The following is a 24,691-nucleotide window of genomic DNA, read 5'->3' on the forward strand; positions in this document are numbered from 1 at the left end:
AGTAAGAAATTGATTATGAGATTGGAGGACAGGCTCACGGTTTTGAAGGAGCATCCGGAGCTAGTTGAGAAGTCTAAAATTTTACAGATTGGGGATGAGTTATTTGAAGCCTATCTTAAAGAAGAGAGGTTCTGGAAAAAAATCTAGAGTGAAGTAATTGCAGTGTAGGGATCAAAACACTATAATTTTTCATTCCTAGAATCAGGCCAGAAACAGAAAAAATAAGATATGGAGGCTAGAAGACGAGAATGGGTTATGGTGTACCACACCAGAATCCATAGGGGCGAGGGCTCAGAGATACCTTCAGGAGTTGTTTTTAGCAGGGGATATTCAAGACCCCTCCGATGTGCTAGGTGATTTAAGGAGAAAAGTGTCAGCTGAGACTAACCACAATCTGACTAAGCCAGTAACAGATGAAGAGATCAGAAAAGCTATTTTCTCCATTAATCCAGATGCTGCCCTGGGAGATGATGGCTTTACAACTAAATTTTTTCAATTTTATTGGGTTGTTATCAAGTCAGAAATGTGCAAAACGGTGAAAAACTTCTTTAAATGTAACAATATTATCAAAGGTTTCAATCATACTCAAATTTGTCTCATTCTTAAGATCCCAAATGCTATGTTTATGAATCATATTAGACCCATCAGCTTGAGTACGATTTTCTATAAAATTATCTCTAAAATCTTAGTACATAGACTCCAGCCTCTCATGAATAGAATCATTAGTGACAATTAGAGCACTTTTATCTGAGGACGCTTATTAGTGATAACATTATGGTAGCTCATGAATCCATGCACTTTCTTAAATCTAAAAGCTATGGTGATTATGATTTAGCTTTAAAGGTTGAGATAAGTAAAGCCTATGATAAGGTGAAATGGAACCTTGTGTGGTTTGTTATGAAAAAGTTGAGTTTTTCTGATAAATGGATTAATTGGATGAAAGAATGTGTGTCTACCATCTCTTATCCTGTTGTTGTGGATGGTTCTCCTATTGTTTTTTTTTAAACTATCTAGAGGGCTTTGTCAAGGAGATCCCCTCTCCCCTTATCTATTTATACTATATGCAGAAAGTCTTTTTTTTTTTTCTGTTCCACAAAGAAGAACAGAATAACCTATTTCAGGGACTTTAGTTGAACAATAGATTCCCCTCTATTAATCATTTACTATTTGCAGATGACTCGCTTCTTTTTTGTTAAGCAAACCAATTCAACTGTACAAACTTAATGAATACTTTATGAGTTTATGGTGATCTCAGTGGCCAGAGGATAAACCTTAATAAATCTGTAATTTTCTTCAGTAAAAACACTCCTCAGTAGAGTAAACAAGACCTGACCAACATTTAGGTATCTCTAATGTGGGTGCACAAGACAAATATCTAGGATTATCTTCTACCATCATGAGATCAAAGGCAGAGACCTTTGCTTATGTCAAAGACAAAGTTGCAAAAAAGCTTAATCACTGGAAACGTTCTTTTTTTGTCGGCTAGTGGGAGAGAAATACTGATAAAATCTGTAAGGACAATCATTCCAATCTACACACTAAGTTGCTTTAAGCTTCTAGAATCTCTAATTGATGAATTGTAGAAAATAATAATAATTTTTTTATGGGGTCAGAGATAAAATAAACTAAAATTACATTGAATTGGTTGGGATACTTTGAGTAGACCAAAAGATGAAGGAGACATGGATTTCAAAGATCTAAAGGCCTTCAACCTAGCTGTGATAACCTCGATTTTCGAGTACGCAAGATCTTTTCTGAAGGCACGGATTTCTCCTGAAGATCAGTAAAGGGAACACCTCTTATATATCATAAATTATTTCAATCCTCATTGTCATTATGTCATCCTTAAGCTAGAACCTCTTCTGAGGCAAGCTCGATAACGCAATCGTGAAGAACCTAGTTTTTGAACCGTATCGGTTAGGAGTTTTGATTCTGATTTTCGTAAATAGTCTCAGTTTGACGAACTGGACTTGATTCATGAGAGAAGAGAGATAATAGTATAATATTATCATTATATGAGTATTAGAAGCTGCTAGAATGATATTATAAGGTTACCTGGTCTGTTTTAGTTAAAAACAGGAAATCGGTTTAACCGGGTTCACAGTTTACTGGTGCAGCTTAGCACCAGCACTCTCTGATGACTTTAGCAATGCTAAGGCCTCATCATACATGTTCTATTCTCATATTAAATATGTTACTAGTGTCATTTATGCTAGTAGCTCAGAAAATAATTTTTAGAGATATTTTTACAAGTGTTCCGATACACCTAGTTTTAGTAGTTATATACCAGAGATATTTTAATATTATTTTAATCCACCCCCAAGCCAACCAATCACAACTTACCTTACACCCCCAAGACCTCCAAGGCTATCTCATTTCTTCATTTTGGCCGAAAATAATAAGAGAGAAAAGAGAGAAACTTTCATGAACATTTAATCTTCAAAGCTTGATTTCTTCTGAACTAAAACTCAAATCAAAACTCCGATTTCACCAAAATGATCCTCTCTTCTTCCTCTACATAACCATATAACATATCAAGGCTGGAAATAAGGTGAGATGGCTGTCTTCCTCCCTCTTCAATTCGGTTTTCAAAGAAACATGCTTAAACATGTGTTTTCTTGATGTTCTTCCTTAGGAATCATGCTTAACTTGACTTGAGGGCCAAGAAATGTTAATTTCCAGCAACTCTAAGGTGAGAAATCCCTTCCTAACATGCTGAGTGAGATTTGGTTAGTTGGGGGGTTTTTGGATTTAAAGTTGTTCTTGATGTGATTTAGGAGGAAAAAGTGCTTAAGGACCACCTGAAAGTATAAGCGAATTAGGAGCAGCAAAACTAGGTGGGGTTTGACGAAAATAATCTCGATTAATTGTGTTTGAGATGTGTGATTATGATATGATTTGGTTATGCTTGAAATGGATTGTTTATATGAGTAATTCTTGTTGAAATTTTGGTGAAAATTTGATTAAATTTGATGAAATTCAAGTTATGAGTTTGTGTTCTTGGAGCTGCTGGAAAAACGAACCCTAACCCTTAAATTGGGATTCAATTTGTGTTGTAATCAAGGCAAAATATGGGGCTTTAGTGGATACAATTTTATTTTGAATTATGGTAAAGATCCATCGCTGAAAAGATTGAAAAACGGGTGAAAACAAAGAAAGAATCTGAACAATTTATGAAGAACACGAAGAACACTTTGAGTGTGGTGAAGAACAATTAAGAACACCTTTTTGATCCATTAAAGGGCAAGGAAGCAAATATTTTGGTGTTTGGGGGGTTATTTGGTAATTTCTAAAAGTTAGGGTGGTTAAAGTAGAAATATTAAAAGTTACGGGTGGTAAAAAGTAAATTTTAAAGGTTAAAAGTTAAATTGGGGTAATTTTCGAAAATTTAATAATAAAATAATAAATAATAATAAAATATTAAATAATAATATTTAATTAAAAATAATATTTTAATAAAAAGAATAAAATAATACGAAAAAGCAATTTTCTGTAAAAGTTTTAGAAAGACAACTTTAAGCGCAGAATCTCATAATTACCTTCATAAAACACCTAGGGAGTGGTAATAACATGTTAATGAGGCAAAGATAAATAAAAGATAAAAATTTAAAGAAAAGATAAACACCAAAGAAAAGTCTGTAAAATTTGTATAGTATGATTGAACAGAGAAAGAAAGAGGTATTGCATAAGAATGTGAAAGTGATGATGAATAATGAGAATGATTATGTAATAATCTGCTGCAGAGAGGCAGTCAGATAGATGGTAGTACGACCACTGAGAGTGCTTTCTTGGGATACTTAGCTATAATGCTATTCTGTAAGTCAGAGGACTCTTACAGAGGTATCGAGAAAACACAACTAGCATATATTCATGTAAGTCAAAGGACTCTTACAGTGAGTGTGTTGAGCAGATATAAGTTAACTAGCTCTGCCATGCAAGTCAAAGGACTCTTGCAGGGGTATGCCTCACAAGTCAAAGGACTCTTGTAAAGGGCATTACCAACAGGGAAGCCCTACTTGGTCAGAAGACTCCGGGTAATGTCGGGAGCGGGTATGTAACCGACAAATGAGCTCATTACCTGCACTAGAGCTAGACATGCATCATACTTGGTTGTGCATTTTCTCTATTATGATTGTTGCATGAATGTATGCTTTCTTTGTTTGTATTTTATTCTTTGTGTTTGTGTTTGTGTTATTTTTTTGTATTCTTCTGTTTGTGTTCTGCTATCTGTTTTCTCTATCTTCTCTATTTATCTGCTAAACAACACAGAATTAATGAACTTAACTAATAACCCCGACCCTACTAAGAACTCCCCAGTTCTTACCCCTTCTCTCTCCCTTCCCCCTTCAGATGGAAGCATGAGTACCCCTCCGTAGTTCGCTGACGATTGTTCGCGAAAAGGATTCCGCTCTAGGTAGTCTTCTGAGTCTAGAGTGAACTCCATTATATGTTTATATGTATATACTGTGAGACCAGCCATCGTCTGCACCCCGTTTGTATGCGAACTCTGACCTAAATCCTGTGTACGAGACTCCTGTTATGTGGCTACTTGATGAAATACTAGAGAGACGCTCTTTGACGACGTATGATCGTGCAGAGGAGTAGTAGACGACCTACCACCTTTTGATGACATTCGACCTGACTCGTGTTTTGAAGAATTAGAACGTACTTTTCCTCGCTTTAGTAGTCTAGAGGGACTAGGCGAGTATAGAGTCTAGACTAGCCTGGGTGCCAGCTTAGGGACTTCTTGAATAGGTCAGGGCCCGTGATGTTGTATGTATATATATGTATATTGTTATTATCTAGCTATATCTAGAGGTGTTCTAACTAAAAGTCTATACTCTAATAAAGGCTGGATCACTGAATGTTGTTAACTGCTTGTGATGTATTTATGTGTGGTTGCTTATAACTGTTGTATCTGTTATTATTTGCGAGTTGATTGGTGAATGATTCCGAGCGTTAGACAAACGTTATCGAAAAAAAAACCTCAAAAATTAACTACGTTTTTAACAACGAATCAGGCTCATATGATAAATAATAGATAATAATTAGAAAGACAAATTGGTAGCGCTCAATTTTTGGTATGATCTAGACATATTGAAAATTGGGTCGTTACACTAGCAATGTTAGTTAAACAAGGCTGATAACTACTAACAAAATCACATTCACTCTTCTATAAGATATACAAAAATAAATACTTCATGCTTACCTCGTTCTTAAAAGCTCAAGCAGGAAATAGACCATCCTGAACCTGGAGAAACCTCCTGGAAGGAAGGAAGGTGCTTGAAAAAGATGTTGAATAGCAAGTGTCAAAACAGGGATTGTAAAGTTCATAGATGATCCATAGTTGGGTTTGAACCCCCTTTTCAGACTCCCTCCCAATGAAGCTAGAAATCTTGATCTCTTCTGAGTGAAACAACTTCTAGATGCATTTGAAAATTAGAATCTACAATTGATTCAAGAACATTTCAACTCAGAAATTACAATTCAAATCGGTTAAACTTCAATAGATGAAGTAGAAAACTCCCTCACCCGAACTCTAAATAATTTAGAACAATATACTATCAAATTGGGATACTCCAAAGTATATCATTTCTTCCACCCCCAATTGACCTTCTTCTAAAAAGATTTAAAGAAAAAGGAATTTGAAAATCTGTTTGGAGTTTAAAGTGCCAACCTAAAATTCGTACTTTTGTTTGGAAACAACTTCATAACGGACTGGCAATGAAAGAGAAACTCCATGAACACCTTCTTCATGCTGGTGAACAGTGCCTCCGTTGTATTACTACTCCGAAATCAGCACTCAATACAATAGTTTTTTGCTCTCAAATAGTAAGTGCCTGGGACTACTCACCTTTGAGCAGCTTGATCCCCAAAACCCACAGTTTCAACCTTGGCAATGGTAGATAAAACTTGTGGAAACATTAGTGAAACAACCAGACTTCAAGAATAACTTAGCCAGAGTAGCTAATATTCTTTGGAGAGTATGGATCGACCAAAATCTTTAGGTGTTTGAAGGCCAACGTAAGCCGATTAGAAAAATTCTATCCCAAATCTTATACTTTGCTAATGAATTCTTTAAGGACCAGAGACACCACCACCAATTTTCTTAATTCACTTTTCTATTTTATGTTTTTTCTTTCTAAGTTTTTTTTGTCTGATTCTACTTTCAATTGGAAATATCTTACTTTTCTACTATGTTTGTATTCTGGTCTCATAGACAAATGTATTATTTACTTTTTTTTTTTACAATAAAATATCCAATATTTTTGATAAAAAAAAAGTGACTGACTCAAAATTTTAAGCCATATTATCACAAAGTACTAACTAAGTTTGTTGATAAAAATGATCAAATAATCGATCCACAATTAAAGAGATCATTATTAAACTACAACTAATTAATAATACATAAAATTATCATTCTACTAAGATCTTTACAAAAGAGCACAACAAACAAGAATAAAAACAAATGGAACCACAACTTATTCACCATCAATAAAGATCACAGAGAGCTATTATGACTAAGGATGGAGCTTATAAATTACTATTCAAAATATGATTTTAAATTTTGAATTACAGTTGAACTAAATCATAATAAGCAAATGTTTAGTGGTCAAAGGTGTTGACAATTTTTTTTTCTGGTCTTGGCTCTTCAGGTATGAGGGATTTTTGTCCTCTATTTTTTTTTCCAACAAAGTCCACAGTTACCTATTAGCATTTGGTAACAAGGACAACCCAAACCCATGCTATTTTGGGCTTCAAATTGCTTGAGTACCACCAATACATTACTGAGTACACTATCCTTTTTTTTTGTGACTGAGTACACTATCCTTTTGTGTCTTCTTTTTTTCCTTTTAAAAAATATTATCCATATCCATTAAATCATTATTTGATTTGATTTTTTATGATGATGAGAGAAAATTTTCTATGCAAAACTAATTTGACAATAAAAAAATTAAAAAATGATATCAATTAAAGAATGAAAATTTTTATTTTTAAAAAATATTAGTCCAACAATCGAAGCCTCAAACTTTTTCTTAAATTAATATACAAAAACAAAAAAACATGTTAGAAATACTTTTATTAAGAACTTAAACAGATAAAACGAAGTATATACAAGTAATTATATTTCTAATAACATGCTTTTTTGCATAAGAAAACTTTGTTGTTTTAATTTAACTAAATTTTTTATATAAAATTTTAATGTCATATTACAAAATATTTCTCTAAAAATATTTAAATTAATAAAAAAGACAGATAAATAATTATACATATATGACCAAAAATCAAAATACAAGAAAAAGTTTTTTATTTTTCTTAAATTTCAAACAAAGGCAAAGCATGTGATAAAAAATTAAAAATATTAACAAGGCATGCATTAATTGAAATGAAACGACTAGCTTAAATGCATACGGGCGAGGCTAATTGCAATGAATAATTATTGTGGGTGACATTAGTGGATTCCAGAAAGGTTGTGAGCTAGTAAGTCGTAACTTGTGAGTTGAGTTTGGTAGGTGAAGCTGAGTGTCTTCATCTGTGACTGTAGTTACTGTGGGCTACCAGCACATGGTTCCCTAATTTGCGCCGTGTCTTTTTTGTTGAGTGTTCAAAATTTCCAATATTATTTCTTCCATATCCCATCATTTCGAAATAAATTATGATATCCTAATTCCTTACTTAGCGTGTTGAATTGGCCCCATGCAGGTGTCCCCTTCCTCTTGTGACCAATGTCCTTTCATATTTTAATTATAATCGAAAATGACTGACATTACATTTTGTAACTTAATATCATTTTATTTACACCAAAATAATATATAAACATTAAACATTTTGAATATAAATATTCATTGATTATTAATTAATTAATTAATTAAATAATTAAAAAAGTTTTGTTGTCCGTGTCTATCCAAATCACATAGTTTCGTACTTTATCCGATTCATCAAATCTAGTGGCAAACAGTAGCCTTTAACCAGTGCCAAGTGGACACCAGCTAAGAAACATGCGTATGTCGGTAGGTTACTCATATCTTCAATTCTTCAGGTTACTTCACCTTGTTACATTACACAATTATTTGTATTCTTTATTTTTTGATATTTTTATATAATTAACGAGGTTAATTTATAATATTACATACATAGTACAATGAGAAAATATTTCGAAAGGTTAGAAATTTTATAACATGCTTAGGGATTATTTGATAGCTAAGGTCAGGGCATAAATGATCTTTTATTAGTCACTATCATTCCTTTTATAATATAATTATTAATTGATAAGAACTCTTTAAATATCAGAGAATCAGTTATATTACCGTAACAAAACTTAGCTTGGTAAAACGACAAAAAAAAAAAAAAAGGGAAGTCTTAAGCAATAAGTAAGAAGTAAGAAAATATGAAAACTGTGTTTATTACTGATGTACTTCCGAAGAATAATAAATTGAAGCATTTACTTAGTCACCAAAAAAAAGTTGAAGCATTTACTTAATGATGGACTCGTAATATGAATGAAGTTTGTGGGCAAATTATTAAAGCATAGGCACACGCTTTACCGTTACCTTATTATCCTCTCTCTCTCTCTCTATAAATTGCAACCACCCCGAACCGCACTCTTCGTTCACACAATAACACAAACACTTAGTCTTCAAGTAAGAATGGCGATCACGAGGCCTCACCACGTCATCATCCTCTCCGTACTGCTCTTCGCTTCGATCTCAGCCTTCGCCGCTCTAGTCGGAGGCTGGACGCCAATCAAGGACCTCCAGAACAACCACCACGTGGCTGAGATCGCAGATTATGCAGTCTCGGAGTACAACAGGCGTTCCGGTGCGAAACTGAAGCTGGTGAAGGTTGTTAAGGGAGAGAGTCAGGTTGTTGCTGGAACAAATTACCGTCTTGACCTCAAAGCAACTGACGGATCCAAGACTCAGGACTATCAGGCTGTCGTGTGGGAGAAGCCATGGGAACATTTCAAGAATCTCACTTCCTTCACTCCTCTTCATTAATCATATAGTCATCTTTGTTAGTATTTTAATTAATAAAAACTCTTATGAGCTTCGTGTTATTATTATTGAGTATTATGTTATAATAGTGTATTATATTGTTATTTCGAGGTATCAGAATTATATTCATTGCTTTGTTTTAGGGAAAATTATAGAAAATAGAAAATAGAAAGCGAGATTGGCGTTGCCTAGTTTAGGTTGCTGAACGGTTCGATTCCATTTGTTCTTTTCCCAACTGAATTTCGTTGTCCTCTACAGTAAGGGATAATGACGTATTTATTATTTTTAAAATATAAGAATTAAAAAATAATTTAAGAATAAAAATTTAACTAATTAAAAGTTGGTTTGTTTTGCTTATTCTTAACATATTAGATTGGATTGTGATTAGTTATAATCCGTTCAATTGGAACCTATATACTTGGAATCTAAATAAAATGAATAAGAGAAGTTCTTTCCGTCAATTTCTCTAACAAACTTAATGGGTATTAAGATTAACTTGTCAACAACTGTTTATAAACACAATAATTTTATAAATACACAATAATGCACGATCTAAGTGAGACAAAGTACACTATTCACTCTAGATATCATAAACGTTTGGAGTACTGGAGTACTACGAAGAACCGATGTATACTTCGATGGATTTTTCCAAATGTTTGTAATTTTATTGTGAAAAAGTACAAATAAAAATTATCTTAAGTACTAGAAGCATATGAGCCTAAATGCTTTTATTTTTGTCACGAGCTCAAAATCTTCTTAAAATGATTTGTTCTCAATTTTTGGATCCTCTTAAAAGGCCGAAGTTTAGGCTCGGAGTCCCTTTCAAAAAGTTGGGTTAAGACTTAAAAGTCTTACATAGGCATTATTATTATATTATTAGAGATGTGATTGGTTTAATCAAATTGTTGGCAGAATAAAATTTTGACTTTTTTTTTTGTCATTAAAATTTTGACATTTTGAATCTTACACCTTCTCTGTCCAAAAACAAAAAATTTTACACCTTAAAGGCAAAGTTCTTACCGGCTTTACTTTTGGGTTAACACAGTTTTCTGTTGGTGGGTAATACTATTCTTATTTCCTTGGGCCTCACTGTCCCTCTCCCTGAATGCTTTGAGATAACAGTCAATTTTGTATCCGGCCCAACAAAATTTGATATGAGATTTCACCTTTTAATTAATTTAATTTGTGAGTTTTAAACTAACTTATGTATGGCCAAAAAAAAAACTAACTTTTCAAGTCCCAAAAAAAAAAAAAAGAGAGAGTAAGTTAATTATCTCACTGATTCATTTAAATAAATATTAGAATTTTAAATTTTTTCTTGTATAACAATAACTTATTTGATTAATAACAAACTCTTATATAGAACTGTCACATTATTACTATTACTACTTGTACTTAAATATGAGTTACCAAAATAATAAAATCTCAAACTACTTTTATTTTGATGTGTGTAGATTTAGGAGGATGTTTTTTGTTTGTCTCCCATTGACCACATTGTTGGAGGGTAAATGTATAACAGAGACATGAATAATGGCTATAAATAATTAAATATCACAGGGTAGCGAATTCAGAAACTAAGATCAAGATTCACCATTCACCGTTACCTACTCTCTTTCCTCTCCAATAAATAAATTTCCAACCATCATGCATAGCCCTACCAAAAACCACAAAACACAACACAAATTCAAATCTCTTGGCTACCAAAAACGGTTACCAGCCATGAGAAATAATGGCTACTACCTCGTTTTCGTCCTCGTTGCCCTCCTCTCTACTTGTCTCTCCGGCATGGCTGCTTCTCTTGGCGGCCACTGGACGGCCTTGAAGGACGTTGATAACTATCCACATGTAACTGAGCTTGCAGAATTTGCGGTGACAGAGTACAACAAGCAATCTGGGAAGAACCTCAAGCTGGTTAAACTTGTGAAGGGCGATATGCAGGTTGTTGCCGGATTCAACTACCGCTTCGTGTTGGAGGCCAAAGATGAATCTAGATCCAGTAATTATGAGGCTGTTGTGTGGGAGAAGACATGGGATCATTTCAAGAGTCTCACTTCCTTCACTCCTCTTTCTTAGCATCAAATGGTATTTGTATATATTGTATTGCACTTTTATTGTCTTTTAGACTAATTAAGGGGAAAATTACTATATATTAATTTTTAAATTTGGATGAATCTTCTTTCAATTATTATTATCCTCCATCGCTATAAAACTATATATTACAGGGCAAAGGTAGTCATTTTGACAAGAGAAATGCGAAAGACAAGAAGAAAGTATACAGGTATGTAGAACGCACATAATGGAACTTCATAGGTAAAGTAGAGAGGTTTTGAGATAATTTTACAACTAGATACATGACAACACTATCTGGTACTCATCCCGTCCTTACCCGCTCAGAGCGTGCTTTTAACGGGTTGGGTTTAGGTAATACCCACGTCCTATTCACCCCCCAATATATATATATATATATATATATATATATATATATATATATATATAATTAGTAAAATGATTAATAATATTATATCATATTTAAGTTTTGAAAAAATATAGGTAGATAACATAAATAAGCCAACTTTTTAAACAATTTTATTTAATTATTAATTTTAATAATTATTAATTTTTAATTTATTTCATTAATTCAGAATTTGCTGCATTAATTACGTAATTTGAAATTGTAGGATTCAGTGCAATTACCCCTTTTATCACTGTCATTATCATTAAATGTAATTCAACGTGTGTATCGCTCTCACTCAAAGCCCTTATTGCCGCTGCTCCAGTGCACCGCCAGTCAAGCCTCTCTAACAATGACGTCGTTTCCTCCTTGGTCTGCCTCAGTCTTGCCTGTTGGTCCCCCATTCTTGCTTGTTGAAGGTTTATTCCGTCCGTCGCCTCTTCTTCTCGTTCCGTCGCCGTCCTTCTTTCGTCAACGCCGCTGCCCACCGTCCCGACGCATCTGTACTGCCGAGCCCCCATTCGCGACACTGCGAGTCCCCACCGCGCAAGCAACGCCATCTAAGATGTCGTCGCCGGTCACTCTACGGCTCTTCTTCTTCTTCTTCTCCTCCTCCTATTTGGTTTTGAATGATTCTTTTAATTAGTTGTTTATGCTTCTTTTTCCTAAATTTCGGATGATTCTTTTTATTAGTTTTGGATATTTTTTTTAATGTTTTGTATGTTTTTTTCTTAGGATTTGGATGATTCTTTTTCCTATGTATATTTTTTTCTTAGAATTTGGATGATTCATTATCTTATGTTTTAGTGTTTTTTTTTAGTTTGAAAGTTTTTTTTTAAAAAGAAAAATTTAAATAATTAATAATTAATGACCATTACATGCTTGTTGGCTTGTTGTTGGTTATACCCCTATTAGTTCTCTAGCGGATCTCTTAAATTTTTACTTTAATTTATGTTATGTATATAATCATAGTTGTATAAATTTTGAAATTTAATTTTATTTATTAAATTTTAATCATTATATGGACGAGTAGGAGCGAGGCGGGTACCCGCAAAGACAGATTAGGGTTTAACTTTTTATTACCCGCAAATAAGAGTAGGACGAATTCTATAGAATTATTGTAGGGTAGAGCAGGATCGGGTAGAACAAAAACTTATCACATTTTCACCCCTACATGTAATGCACTAAACTTTGAGAATACTTATACCCTCTATCTAATAAGTGAAACTAAACATTTTTTGGTATTTTTGAATAAATCAACCAACATTTACTATGTTATTAGAAACATTTGCTAGGTAACCAACAAGGATTGCAGTCAACTAGCAATTATTTTTTAATTTTTTTTGAGACACTATAAAGGACACGCTGAATAGCGGTGATTTTTTTTAGGGAATTGCAACGACTGCAAAATAACATACCAGCGGTTTGGCAATCGTTGCTGTTTAGGGTATGGAAATTTGATTTTGCGTCGATTTTTAAGAACCGCTGATATAACCCTCACTGATTAGGTTGATGATTTTGCGGTTGTTTATTGCCGCTATTTTAGTAAGCGGATTTAAAAAATAATTTACGACGGTTACACAATTGCCGTAAATTTGTGTGTTTTTTAAAAAATTGCAACGGTTTTGAACCGTTGCAATTTTATATCCGAGCTTAAAAAATGACCAACTTCAATAGTTTATACCATTTTTTTTACTATAATTTATTTTTTTTATATCATATTTATTAAACTTGAGATATTAATATAAAAAATATTAAATAAATAATATTAAACTTGTAGATATATAATTCTACAATATTAACTAAAAAAACACTTATTTAAAAATTATTTACTCAAAAAATATTGAACAATGCAAAATTATTATGCTAAAAAAATTCTATTAGCTACATCAAAGCTTTTAGTTGATGCTTTGATCAAATTTTAAAGTAAATAATCCTGTCTACAGATCTAAACCTTATTTTGGAAGGAAAGTGAAAAAAAAAGTAAAATTTGAATAAACAATGCTGTTAACATTTGCTTCCATTCTGCCATAGTTAATGTACATGTAGTAGTAATCTATTGAATAAACAATGCCAATTAGTAATCTGTTGAATAATTTACCAGATTAGATTAGACTAAGTTCAACAATAATGAATAACATCTTTTAACATACCTTACTTGAAAGACGTCAGTTCTAGGGCCATAGCACAGAAGAGTATCATAACATGAAAGTATGAACCCAATATGATGATTCTAAAAAAGGACAGTGGACATCAATTACAAAGAAATATATAATCCAAAAAAAAAGGAAATTATTGTGCAATATTAAAAACTTTCAAGTATTGATTAACTTTATTTGAAAGAACCTGTATAGACAACCATTCATATCTCACACATAACTCAGATGGATAGATAGAGATATATTGGAAAGCAAGTCACAAACATAAATGAGAAAAAAAAAAAAGAAGAAAGAATGCAAAATAAAAATTATTACTTCTATTTCCTCATCACATGAATTATTAACAAAATATCCATAAAAAATGATAAAATCACAAGAATGTAAACTTTATGTTTTCTCTTTGCTCATGCACCCACATAAATATTTATGTCATGATAAATTAGCAAGCAAGCTCCTTACTAAAAATATCAATAAAGTATAAAGCAAACAAAAGTAGTTACCTTTAGCATGACATAGCCTCAACTACAATTTTCAAAAAAAAAAATAAAATAAAAAACATAATATAAAGGTGCTAAATTTTTAACAAGAGATTAAATCTGATACATTTATACTATTAACAATTCAAATTATAGCTATGCATGGAATTCTATTACAATAACACTATTTTTATTGAGTCATATGTTATTTACCTCTGCTTCCATAGCACGGAGTTCATTGTGCCACTTTAATCCATCTTCAATCCATCATTCTAATAATGGTCTTCCCTGGTGAATAGGTGGATAGACAGCAAAGACTCATGTAAAAGTGAAGGTCTAAGAAGATATTCCATACTAATATTGATTTATCAATGAAAGAGAGAATGTGGAAAAGCCAAACTAGCCTTTGAATGAAATTATAAAGATAAAAGGAAATTAATGTTTGTTTATTTTTTCTTATAAATTGCACAAAGGAGTGTGCAATACCTACTGAATGCTCTTGTAAGACAAAAAAGCCATTTAAGCTTTGTGAAAAATTTTAATTGTTCCCCGTAAGTCAATTATTAAAAAAATTATTATAAATAGCCAAGTTTATTATGCAAGAACAGCTCACTCACTGACAAGAAGTGCTATTATTCTACTGTTGCAGTAAACTATTTTCTTTTACATCATTGAATTATGTTCCTCTGCATCTCAAAATAAAATAAGTCTATGCACACAAAAATGATAAACAATCATACATAATTGATGACTAAATGTTACGGGCTAACATACTTTAAAACTTATATTGAAAAAACTCTCAAATCAAGAGCCCTTTGCCTTCATAATATTTTCATCCAAAACAAATCAGTTAGTAAAGCAAATATATTATGATTAGAAACATAACTTCCAATTGCAATGCACAAATTTCGTTCTCTATACCTATGGATATAATCAAGAAAAACACATTGATGTACAAAATTAGCAAACTAAAGACAAATACCTTTAATCAGATAAGATAGCAGTTATGAATTGAAAATAGCATTAATTAAACATAAACCAACCAAAGAATGATAAAATGATTCCAGTTCCTTATACATAAATTTCAATAACAGACTCACATTAAACTCTAAGTATAAGATAACAACCCATTAAATTAGTAAATCGCAGCTCACAGTAATAGACATTATTACGATAATAGTTACCAAAAAGAAAAAGCAATTAAATAGATAAAAAAAGCAAAAGTAAAACTAGTTTCATAGTTAATAAATTTTTTTAGAACAAATCAAACACAATAGTGGATGAATCAAGCATAATCAATCTTTTGATAAACTCATAATCACAGCATAATTGGTACCATTAAACATACACTAGTTTTATAACAAAACAGAATAATCGAACTAAAACTTTAAAAGAGGAAGAATCATACAACTGTTTTTTAAAATCCATGAAAATAAAAAGTTGAGCTCCTCCTTCTTTCACCGAAAAAAACTAACAAACAATTTGTGTGCATATTCCATAAAACACAAAAATGCACAAGATAATGAGTTAATGTTATATCTAAGATTCTGGGAACAAAAAATGAAGTCAAGGATGACATCGTCAGCGGGTGGGAACTGCGAAGAGGATGATGGCAGCTGCAAACTGATTGGAGGGTGATTGCAATTGTGACTGCGCAAAAGACCATGACTACGCTAAGTGAGAGATCTGCATCACACAGGACGACGATGGATTGGTGTCTGCGAGGGAGGGCAAGAGAGAGAGGAAAACAGGGCAGAGGGTCAGGGGCTGAAGAGCTCACAATGCATAATAGGACAGAGAAAATTAAGGAGGCACCGAATGCAAGAGAATGGAGAGGTAGAGATGAACTGGGACACAATGGTATGGATGTGGATCAGTGGAGGAATGAAGGGTGATAGATGATCAGGAAGGGCACAATGAGACTGCGGCGAATGAGCTTGCAGTGCAAGTAAAAGGGATTCAGAGAAGAGAGCCACGCCAATATATAGATTTTCAATTCAGAGAAAACATATAGAGAAAACACTAGGGGTGGGTTTTAATTGATAAAGGTATTTCATTTAGCAGCAGTTTGACTCCAAACAGCCGCTAATTCTAGTGATGTCACTACGCACGCATCCCAAACAGATGCACAACCGCCGCAACCTTGTCATTTAGCGACGGTTTTGAACCGCTGCTATATAACCGCCGCAAACTCCCGCATCTAATGGCGTAATAAGGAAACATGAATTCAAACTTTCATTCATGAGAAACGTCCAAAACCTAATAAAAAAAAAATCCAAAATCTAAAAAATTCAAACAATTTTAAAATTTCCAAAACTCATCCAAAATCATTATAAAAATTTCTAATAAAAGAAACATCCAAAATACAACAAAAAAAAATCTAAAACCTAACAAAAAAGAGATATCCAAAATCATTTAAAAAATTTTAAAACATAATAAAACGAAACATTAAAAAAATATTGAAAAAAGAACCTCCAAAAACTAAGGAAAAAACATCTAAAACTATTAAAAATATCCAAAATCTAAAAAGAAGAAACATCCAAAATATAAAAAAAAAATATTCGAAACTTATGAAAAAGAAACATCTAAAAGTAGTAAAAAGAATTATCCAAAACAAAAAAAATAATGTGGCCAGAGCACGGCATTTTTTGGATGTGGCAGCGCACAACATTCTTCTTTCTCGTTGACCATTCCGTTGCAATTCGCGGTGGCGTGCAACAACAACAATGACATGCACGACCCTCGGTGGTTGACTTTGGGAGAGAAGGGTGTAGCGTGCGGCTATCGGAGAGGGTGTAGCATGCGGTGGTGAAAAGAGAGACGCAAAGTAAGACAATAAAAGAGAGGTGCGGCATGCGATTGACAAAGAGAGACGTGGCATGCGATTACGAGAGAGAGAGATATAAGAATTTATGTGTTTTTTTCCCTGTGAATAGAGTTGGGCATGCGATTGACAAAGAGAGACGTGGCATGCGATTATGAGAGAGAGATATAAGAATTTATGTGTTTTTTTCCCCTGTGAATAGAGTTGGAGTACTGGGTGAAATTAGATTAATTCTTTTTTATTGTTGTTTTTCTCATTAGACTTTTTGTTCCTTAATTAATTGCAGTTGGTTGCACCATTAATGAATTTTCTCTGTCTTTTCTATTTAAAATTGTATAAAGGTGAAACTCAGGTATAGTCAACTTCACGTGAAGTTGATACCTGAGAGCTGTTAGATAATTTAACTGATTTGACTAAATTTTCATCTAACAACTCTTAGATATCAATTTCACGTAAAGTGAACTTCACCTAAGTTTTCACCTTGTATAAATAGTAACATTTGTCATTAATCAGTTCATCGCTTAATATATAAAATAAAATTTGAACTAACCGGATAAGTAAATGAATTAATCACCAATTAAATTGCATGGTAGAAGATTAACTAGTGTTACTTTCTTTATATATTATTGTCATTTGAGAACCACGTACACATCCTGAATTAATTAGAAAATTTCTCTGAAACTGAGACTAGAAATCAGAGATCGAGATTAGAAACTTTCGTAACAATAAAACTTAATAGATACCCATTACAATGAGTTGGGTTGTCAAATAGATAAAATCAAGTTATATATGTTGCGGTAAAATAATATGATTTGGTTAATATTTGAATAAATTTGACCAATTTAAAAATAACACTCTATTTGTCATTTTTATATTAATTTATATCTACAATTTGCCATAAAACCAAACATAATATTTTAGGATAACAAATACCTTACAATATATGCATGTATTAAATTTTAATCGTATGTATTTTTTGTCTTCCATTGTATGTTTTTATTCAACAGGTCAGTAGCTAATTAATCAATTGCGATTTTCTAACCTCCTTTTAAGAGTCTATTAATTAGCTAGTAAATAAATTAATTGTCACCATTTACTTAAACTAACTAATTAACTGATCACTCGATTTAATTTAGACATATTCATCAACAAATAGATTTGTTGAACTAAATTTTGAGTCCGTCCCAAACATAGTAAATTAGTACACTAAAATTCAATTTTCCAGAAACAGTAGGCACATATTGAAAGCAGGAACTAACATCACGTTTAACCATTACTTACCTTCTTCATTCTACTATAAATCCTCACCATTATTATCACCATCCAACAAAATAAAAAAAAAAAAACAAAAACAAAAAACAAAAAAAAAAAGAAATTCAAAATTCTTAAGAAAAAGAATAATAAACAAAATGGTTAGCATGAAACAAAACTACCTCCTCCTCCTCTCCCTGCTCTCTCTCCTCTTCCTCTCGGCTTGTTTCTCTGCCTTGGCCACTTCTCGGCCGCCGGTAGCCCTGGGTGGGCGCTGGACCCACATCAAGGACGCCCATAAAAACCTCCGTGCCGTGGCGACGGGGGAATTCGCCGTTAAAGAGTACAACAAGCAATCCGGGACGAACCTGACGTTTGTACAGGTTGTGAAGGGTGACACGCAGGTTGTTGACGGCACCAACTTCCGCCTTGTGTTGGCCGTGGAGGACGAGAAAAGCAAGAAGATGGATTATGAGGCTGTTGTGTGGGAAGACATCCATAGGCGTTCCAGGAACCTCACTTCCTTCAGAGCTCTTCTCCAGTAGAATCATATTTATTTCTATATATTCTTAAATGCATGATATGTGAAAATCAATGCAAATATATATTCGATAAATAAGTGGGTTTTACTACCCCATTTCATTCAGTTGGTTAGAATATTCTAGCTAGCTACTTAGTATATATTGTTAGGTGTTTGTCTATAATAATCATAATGTTTTTTTATTATTTTCTGTTTTAATTTCATTGCAACATTCATTGTGTCCAAAAAGCAAAATGTTAAGTGAAGAAGCAATAATAAACATGAGTAAATAACAAAAAGTAAAAATTTTATGAAATAAAAGGCAGAAATTTCTTATAACAATCCTTACTAATAATCAATAAAATGGATTGAGTTTGTGGATGTTTATGAGCAATAATAAACATGCGCGCATTGGTTCATTGATGAAGATCTACATAGATGAATTTACTATCAAGAAAGAAATGGTGCAAGTTCAAAGCTTTGTAGCTCGTACATAGGCGTGGTCTGAAGCAATTGAGCCAAGTACTTGTTAGTGATGGCTCCATCGTTGGCCAACAACTCCAGAGAGTAGATTGCGTATGCGAATCCCATGCAACTGAGGATGTAAGCGAGCTTCAAGTTCTTCCCATTAGATCTCTTGTTATGCTCCGCGATTGCAAATTTGGCCATCTCAATCACCGCCGGGTCGTCCACATCCAAGTTCAATGGAAGAATTAGAGTCATCCGCCGCCCGGTGGCTGCAGAGACAGACACTGCACCAACCAAAAAGAGGGAGAGGATAATACTAGTAATTAGGCGGTTAGTTTTCATGGTGATGGGGGTGTTTTGTGCGGTGGCGCTGCTGGTTGCAACTTATAGTAAGGGAAGGTTGCCTCTTCAATTAACCTACGGGATTTAGACATTACTTAATTATGAAAATAAAACATACATTTATGCCCAAACACTTTACTTAAGAGTCATAATTATGTAAACAAACTACGATAATCTATCACATGATATCCATAGACATGTTATGTGATGATTCAAATGTAGTAGTAGTGACGTTTACAAAGTTAAAATATAAGAAAATATATAAATTAACTTTTAATTAGGTAATGCTAGATTTTTTTTGATTGCGATAAAATTTCTCCTATTTTTTAGAATTACTTAAAGGTGTATCATGTATATATAGGGTAATGCTATATATTCCTCAACAAATATTATTATTTTTGGCCAATAATATTAGTCAGCACCTATATTTATAAAAGTTTTGTATACAAAAATCATATAGTTTATATCTATATTTATCAGAATTTAAACACATAAATTAATACGATTTGTACTCACATTTTTTAGAATTTACATACATAAATTAATAAAAGTTATTTGTTAAAGATAATTTAATATTTGTGTTGATAAAAAATAATAAAATTAAAAATTATTGTATACATAAAATAAAATTTTAACTTTTAATACTTATTTAAGTAAACAAATGAATTAACTACTCGACCAATATAAGTTAATTGCATATCGCGTATATTCCAATAAAGTATATTTATGTTTTCATTTTTTATGGTACTTTATTATAATTCTTATAAAATATAATTATAAAAACATCTTTAATACTAGATCTAATTTCAATTTTATTTTGATCTTACAAGATGACACGTAAATATTCCTTCTTCAATAGCCATAGTCATTATTTTAAAAAGAACAGCGACATAGCTATTAGGACGTCCAAGATAAATGCCATGGATGCATGACACTCATGGTGCAAGTTGAAAGCTTTGTAGCTTGTAGGTGGAATCTGTAAAGATCTCAATTAATCGAGCCGTGTACTTCTTAGTCTCAGCTATATCATTGGCCAACAGTTCAATGGTGTAGGTGTTGCTAATCGCGGATAGAAATGCTTTGCAACTTAAGATTTGTGCGAGCTTCAGGTTCGCGTTGGTTCTCTTGTTATGCTCTGTTACCGCGAAATTTGCCATCTCAATCACCAAACCATCATTCACGTTCAAATTTAAAGGAAGCATTACACTCATAAGCGATGTGGCGGTTGTAACGGTGGCGAAGTGGAAAAGGAACAACGTAATAAGGCAATAAGTTCTCATGTTATACCTTCTTTTAATTAATGATACCATCATCTATTTGTGCTGCTGCATGTATATATAAAAGGAAATTTTGTTGGTTGCTGGCTCTTCAATCCGTTTACGGGATAAAGTTTTTAATTGATCACAAAGGTATATTTGTCCTATCACTCTTTTAAAGGTGTCTATTTGGGTAAGATAATAAATTTATATGTATTAATACGTTAAAAATATAAACAAACAAAATTTCGACGTAAATTATATTTTTTATATTAGCATTTAATTTTTTTTTAAAATATATATCATATCGTTATTTTTACTAAAATATTTTTATAGTGTGATAAAAATAAAAAATATATTTTTATTTAATTTTATAAAAAAGTTTCACTGTTTTTTTTATATTGAATAAAAACTATTTTTTTAAATTAGCCAAAATTTTAAATAATTTAAAAAATAAAACAAAAACACATCTAAAAAATAATAAAAAATAAAAAAAATTGTTCATCATTTCTTCCATAAGGTTCACTATTCTTCATATGTGTTCTCCTTTTCCCGGTAAAGTAGAAGAAGAAATTCTCTAACTGTGCCAACCCCAAACTTCATCCCAAATCCTAGAGTAAATACCCATAGTCGTCCCTGAGATTCACGCAATTACTCATACTAATCCCTAAGATCCCGATTTTCCTATTGCAGTCCTCCAGATAGAGCTCCGAGTACTCAAACTGGTCCCTGACCATATTTCAGGTGATGACTCATCACCGGAGCGCTGACGTGGCCGCGGATTGCCACGCTGGAAGGCTCCGAAACGGCGTCGTTTTGGTTTGGTGCCCTTGATAGCCAAAAACATCGCCGTTTTGACGTTATTTAGCATGAATATCAGTTTTCTCGCCAATACAAACTTCACTCGTCTCTTCTTCTTCCACCCTCTGACTCCATCTTCGTATACTCATCAATGGCGTAACCGTAGGGTTCTAATCCCTGGGTTGAAAAAGTTGAGAGAAGAAGAAGCAAGAGGTTTTCGTTCTTCCCCTCCATCACCAGAAGCAAGAGATTCGGACTTTGTGATCGTATTCAAGGTAATCTCCCTCCTTTTTTTTTTTTACTTTGCATTTTCGATTCAGTGTTGGTTGTTGATATATCAAGTTGTTTGTGTGTCTGAGGTTCGGGAGTTTTGGTGTCATTGTAGTGTCTAGGGTTTGAAGGTTGGCTGGAGTTTGTGGGGTTGCTATATTTAACCGAAATGAAATAGGGATATAGTTCAAAAATGTGTTCTTGAGGTGTTCATGTCACACTCCAATACAAAAGCTCATACTACATCTAAAGTCACACAGCCACCATCAATGTCAAAGACTCCTACCCAGCCCAAGGTGCCAACAAAAAAATCCCAGCTTATGAATAGTTTTCCAAATATCAGTTTAATTTTTTAGGGATTCACTTGATCCTGGAGTGATTTTTTTTTTGGCCGTCCTGCAGTAATTCTTAGACTAATTACTTCTATTTGAGGACCACTTGTTATAATCTTTCCAAGAGAATGTTGATGTTCAAAAAATTTCAGGAACAAATAATGAGCTTTTATCTTAATTTTATCTTTGTGCACTTAAGTTTTTGTAGTAAGATGAATTTAAGAGATGAGTTTTTATTTGATAGTGATTTGGATATGAGTTAAAATATACTAGTACTACAATAAATTTATCAAAGCTTACATTGTCTTGAAGTACACCATTGATTGCTATATAGTTAAGTTTGACAGCAAGATGTAGATCAAGTGGAAGAGAGATTTCTATTCTCATATTGTCAGGGAAATAGATTGCTATTGCATTAGTTGACCAAAGCAAATTGAGGTATAGGTTTCTTCTTATATGTTCTGTTCTTTTTTGGCTTCAATACTTAATTAATGATAGCTTTTCAATAGTAACATACTCCACGTTCTTACCAACTTTTTACATGGTGCCTGTGGTAAACCAAGTTTATTCATTTGATACCATCTTTTTTAGAAGAAATTTGTCACTCCAATTGCATTGTTTATAGTTTAGCTCCTGAATCATTGTCAGATTATCTGCATATCTGTTAGGGACTTTTATAGGGATCGATTGTAAATTTTAAGGACCTTTATGGGGATAAGCATAAACGTTAGGGACTATTATGGGTCACGAATATAAAGTCAGGGTTATATATGTTTACATTTTGTTGAAGCTATATATGTATAATGTTTTCTGAATCTGGCAGGGACTGATATCAGCAGTGAAAGAGGTGATACCTGATGTGCATCATATATTCTGCGTCTAGCATTTATGAAAAAATTTCAACAAGAATTGGAAGGACTTACAATTACGGGAACTTTTGTGAGAATGTGTAAGAGCAACAACATACCAAGAATTTAGAGATGGAATGGACAAGATCAAAAAGTTAAATGAGGATGCTTGGGCATATTTACAGAAGTGGCTGATGGATGTTGGACTAGAAGCTTATTCAGCCATATTTAGGAATTTCTGTTTTGTGTAATTAATCTTTTTCATCGTACAATGACTAGATGGTGAATTATGATCCAAAGGTCTTTTTGATATGCCATGCTTTTGATGAAACTACAGATAGCAGCATAATGGTTTCTAGGCTGCCTTTGTACCTTCATCTTTTGTTGTTTTTTGATAAACAATGGAATTTATCTTAATATACTATGCTTTGTGGTTTACCATTCAGGTGGAAGCAGTTTTTTTTATTTTTTTTGATAAACAATGGAATTTATCTTAACAACAGTTTCATAGTTAACAGCATTTTTCATTCCATCAACAAGCAGTTTTTTTTTTTATAAACAATGAAATTTATCTTAACAATAATTTCATAGTTAACATCATTTTTCATTCAATCAAGAAGCAGTTTTTTACATCTGTTGCTAACAGAAATTCCTAAACCACCAACTCATTCATCATTTACAATACAGGATCACCAACAACACTATCAATACAAACACAGCTAACACTAATAATTGGATAATCACTTTTTGCATTTGGACATCCTCTACCAACCTTCGAAGCCTCCAATCAAAGTTCATCTTCACTTCATCACCACACGATTCTGACTTCTCATCCTGTTCCTCATTCACAGAATCTGCCCACACAAAAAGCCCGCACCATCTCTTCCCACTTGTCTGTAACCAAGAAAGGATCAAAGTTCAGAGAGGAACAACACAAGAACAGTCAAAGGAGGAGAATCATAACAACACAAGTAATTATTCTAACCCACATTATAGTTGGGGAAGCCATAAAACAGTTTGTTTGGATTCGAATCTGTTCCAGACCATTTGAGGACCAGCCTGCAGCCATAGCCACACCATTCTGGCGGGACCGATCTACTGCTCTTTGTTTGCGTTCTACTCCGGTTCCAGCTAGATGGGGAACGAACAGAGCTTCCACCTGCAGTGCTACCACCACCCATCATCGACATGAGTAGCAGCCCCAGCTGGAACTGTGTGAGAACGGGAAGAAGTGTATGAAAGAAGAAGAAGAAGAGATGAACAAGATGAAGGGATGAAGTATTTGATAATTTGGGGATTTAGGGTTACATATAGTACGAGGGACCAATATGGGTACAAATTGTAAATTAGCCAGCTCAGCTAGCCGTTGGGAGCCCTCCAGCGTGGCAATCCGCAGCCACGTCAGCGCTCCGGTGATGAGTCATCACCTGAAATATGGCCAGGGACCAGTTTGAGTGCTCGGAGCTCTATCTGGAGGACTACAATAGGAAAATCGGGATCTTAGGGATTACTATGAGTAATTGCGTGAATCTCAAGGACGACTATGGGTATTTACTCCAAATCCTAACCTAATGTCTCCTCAACACACCCGCAGTCCCTTCTCTATTCTTTGCCTCACACGCCACAAACTCCATCGCCCTCTTTTCTTTCATAGCGTTGCCTTCTCTTATCGGTCACTGATGTGTGAGCATCTTTT

General features: G+C 33.3%; 2 protein-coding genes and 1 long non-coding RNA gene across 3 annotated transcripts; 2 read left to right on the forward strand and 1 right to left on the reverse strand.

The window, feature by feature from the left end:
* Window positions 1-1,543: 1,543 nt before the first annotated feature.
* Window positions 1,544-5,958, reverse strand: LOC148566576 (uncharacterized). The gene is made up of 3 exons (XR_015881295.1): window positions 5,678-5,958; window positions 5,117-5,446; window positions 1,544-1,712 (listed from the first exon to the last, which is right to left on the reverse strand). It is a non-coding gene; the product is annotated as an uncharacterized LOC148566576 (long non-coding RNA).
* Window positions 5,959-8,588: 2,630 nt separating this feature from the next.
* Window positions 8,589-9,100, forward strand: LOC107638693 (cysteine proteinase inhibitor 1). The gene has a single exon (XM_016342051.3). The coding sequence runs from the start codon at window positions 8,649-8,651 to the stop codon at window positions 8,997-8,999; it is 351 nt and encodes a 116-aa protein (XP_016197537.1). The 5' UTR covers window positions 8,589-8,648; the 3' UTR covers window positions 9,000-9,100.
* Window positions 9,101-18,316: 9,216 nt separating this feature from the next.
* LOC107637546 (cysteine proteinase inhibitor 5-like) lies at window positions 18,317-18,703 on the forward strand. The gene has a single exon (XM_016340954.3). The coding sequence runs from the start codon at window positions 18,317-18,319 to the stop codon at window positions 18,701-18,703; it is 387 nt and encodes a 128-aa protein (XP_016196440.1).
* The last annotated feature ends 5,988 nt before the right edge of the window (window positions 18,704-24,691 follow it).

Source organism: Arachis ipaensis, chromosome B4, assembly GCF_059453495.1.
Source record: "Arachis ipaensis isolate K30076 ecotype BB chromosome B4, ASM5945349v1, whole genome shotgun sequence".
Taxonomy (NCBI): domain Eukaryota; kingdom Viridiplantae; phylum Streptophyta; class Magnoliopsida; order Fabales; family Fabaceae; genus Arachis; species Arachis ipaensis.

Excerpts from the sequence above, each read along its gene's own strand:
- LOC107638693 (XM_016342051.3), top strand. The coding sequence starts at position 8,649 with ATGGCGATCACGAGGCCTCACCACGTCATCATCCTCTCCGTACTGCTC.
- LOC107637546 (XM_016340954.3), top strand. The coding sequence starts at position 18,317 with ATGGTTAGCATGAAACAAAACTACCTCCTCCTCCTCTCCCTGCTCTCT.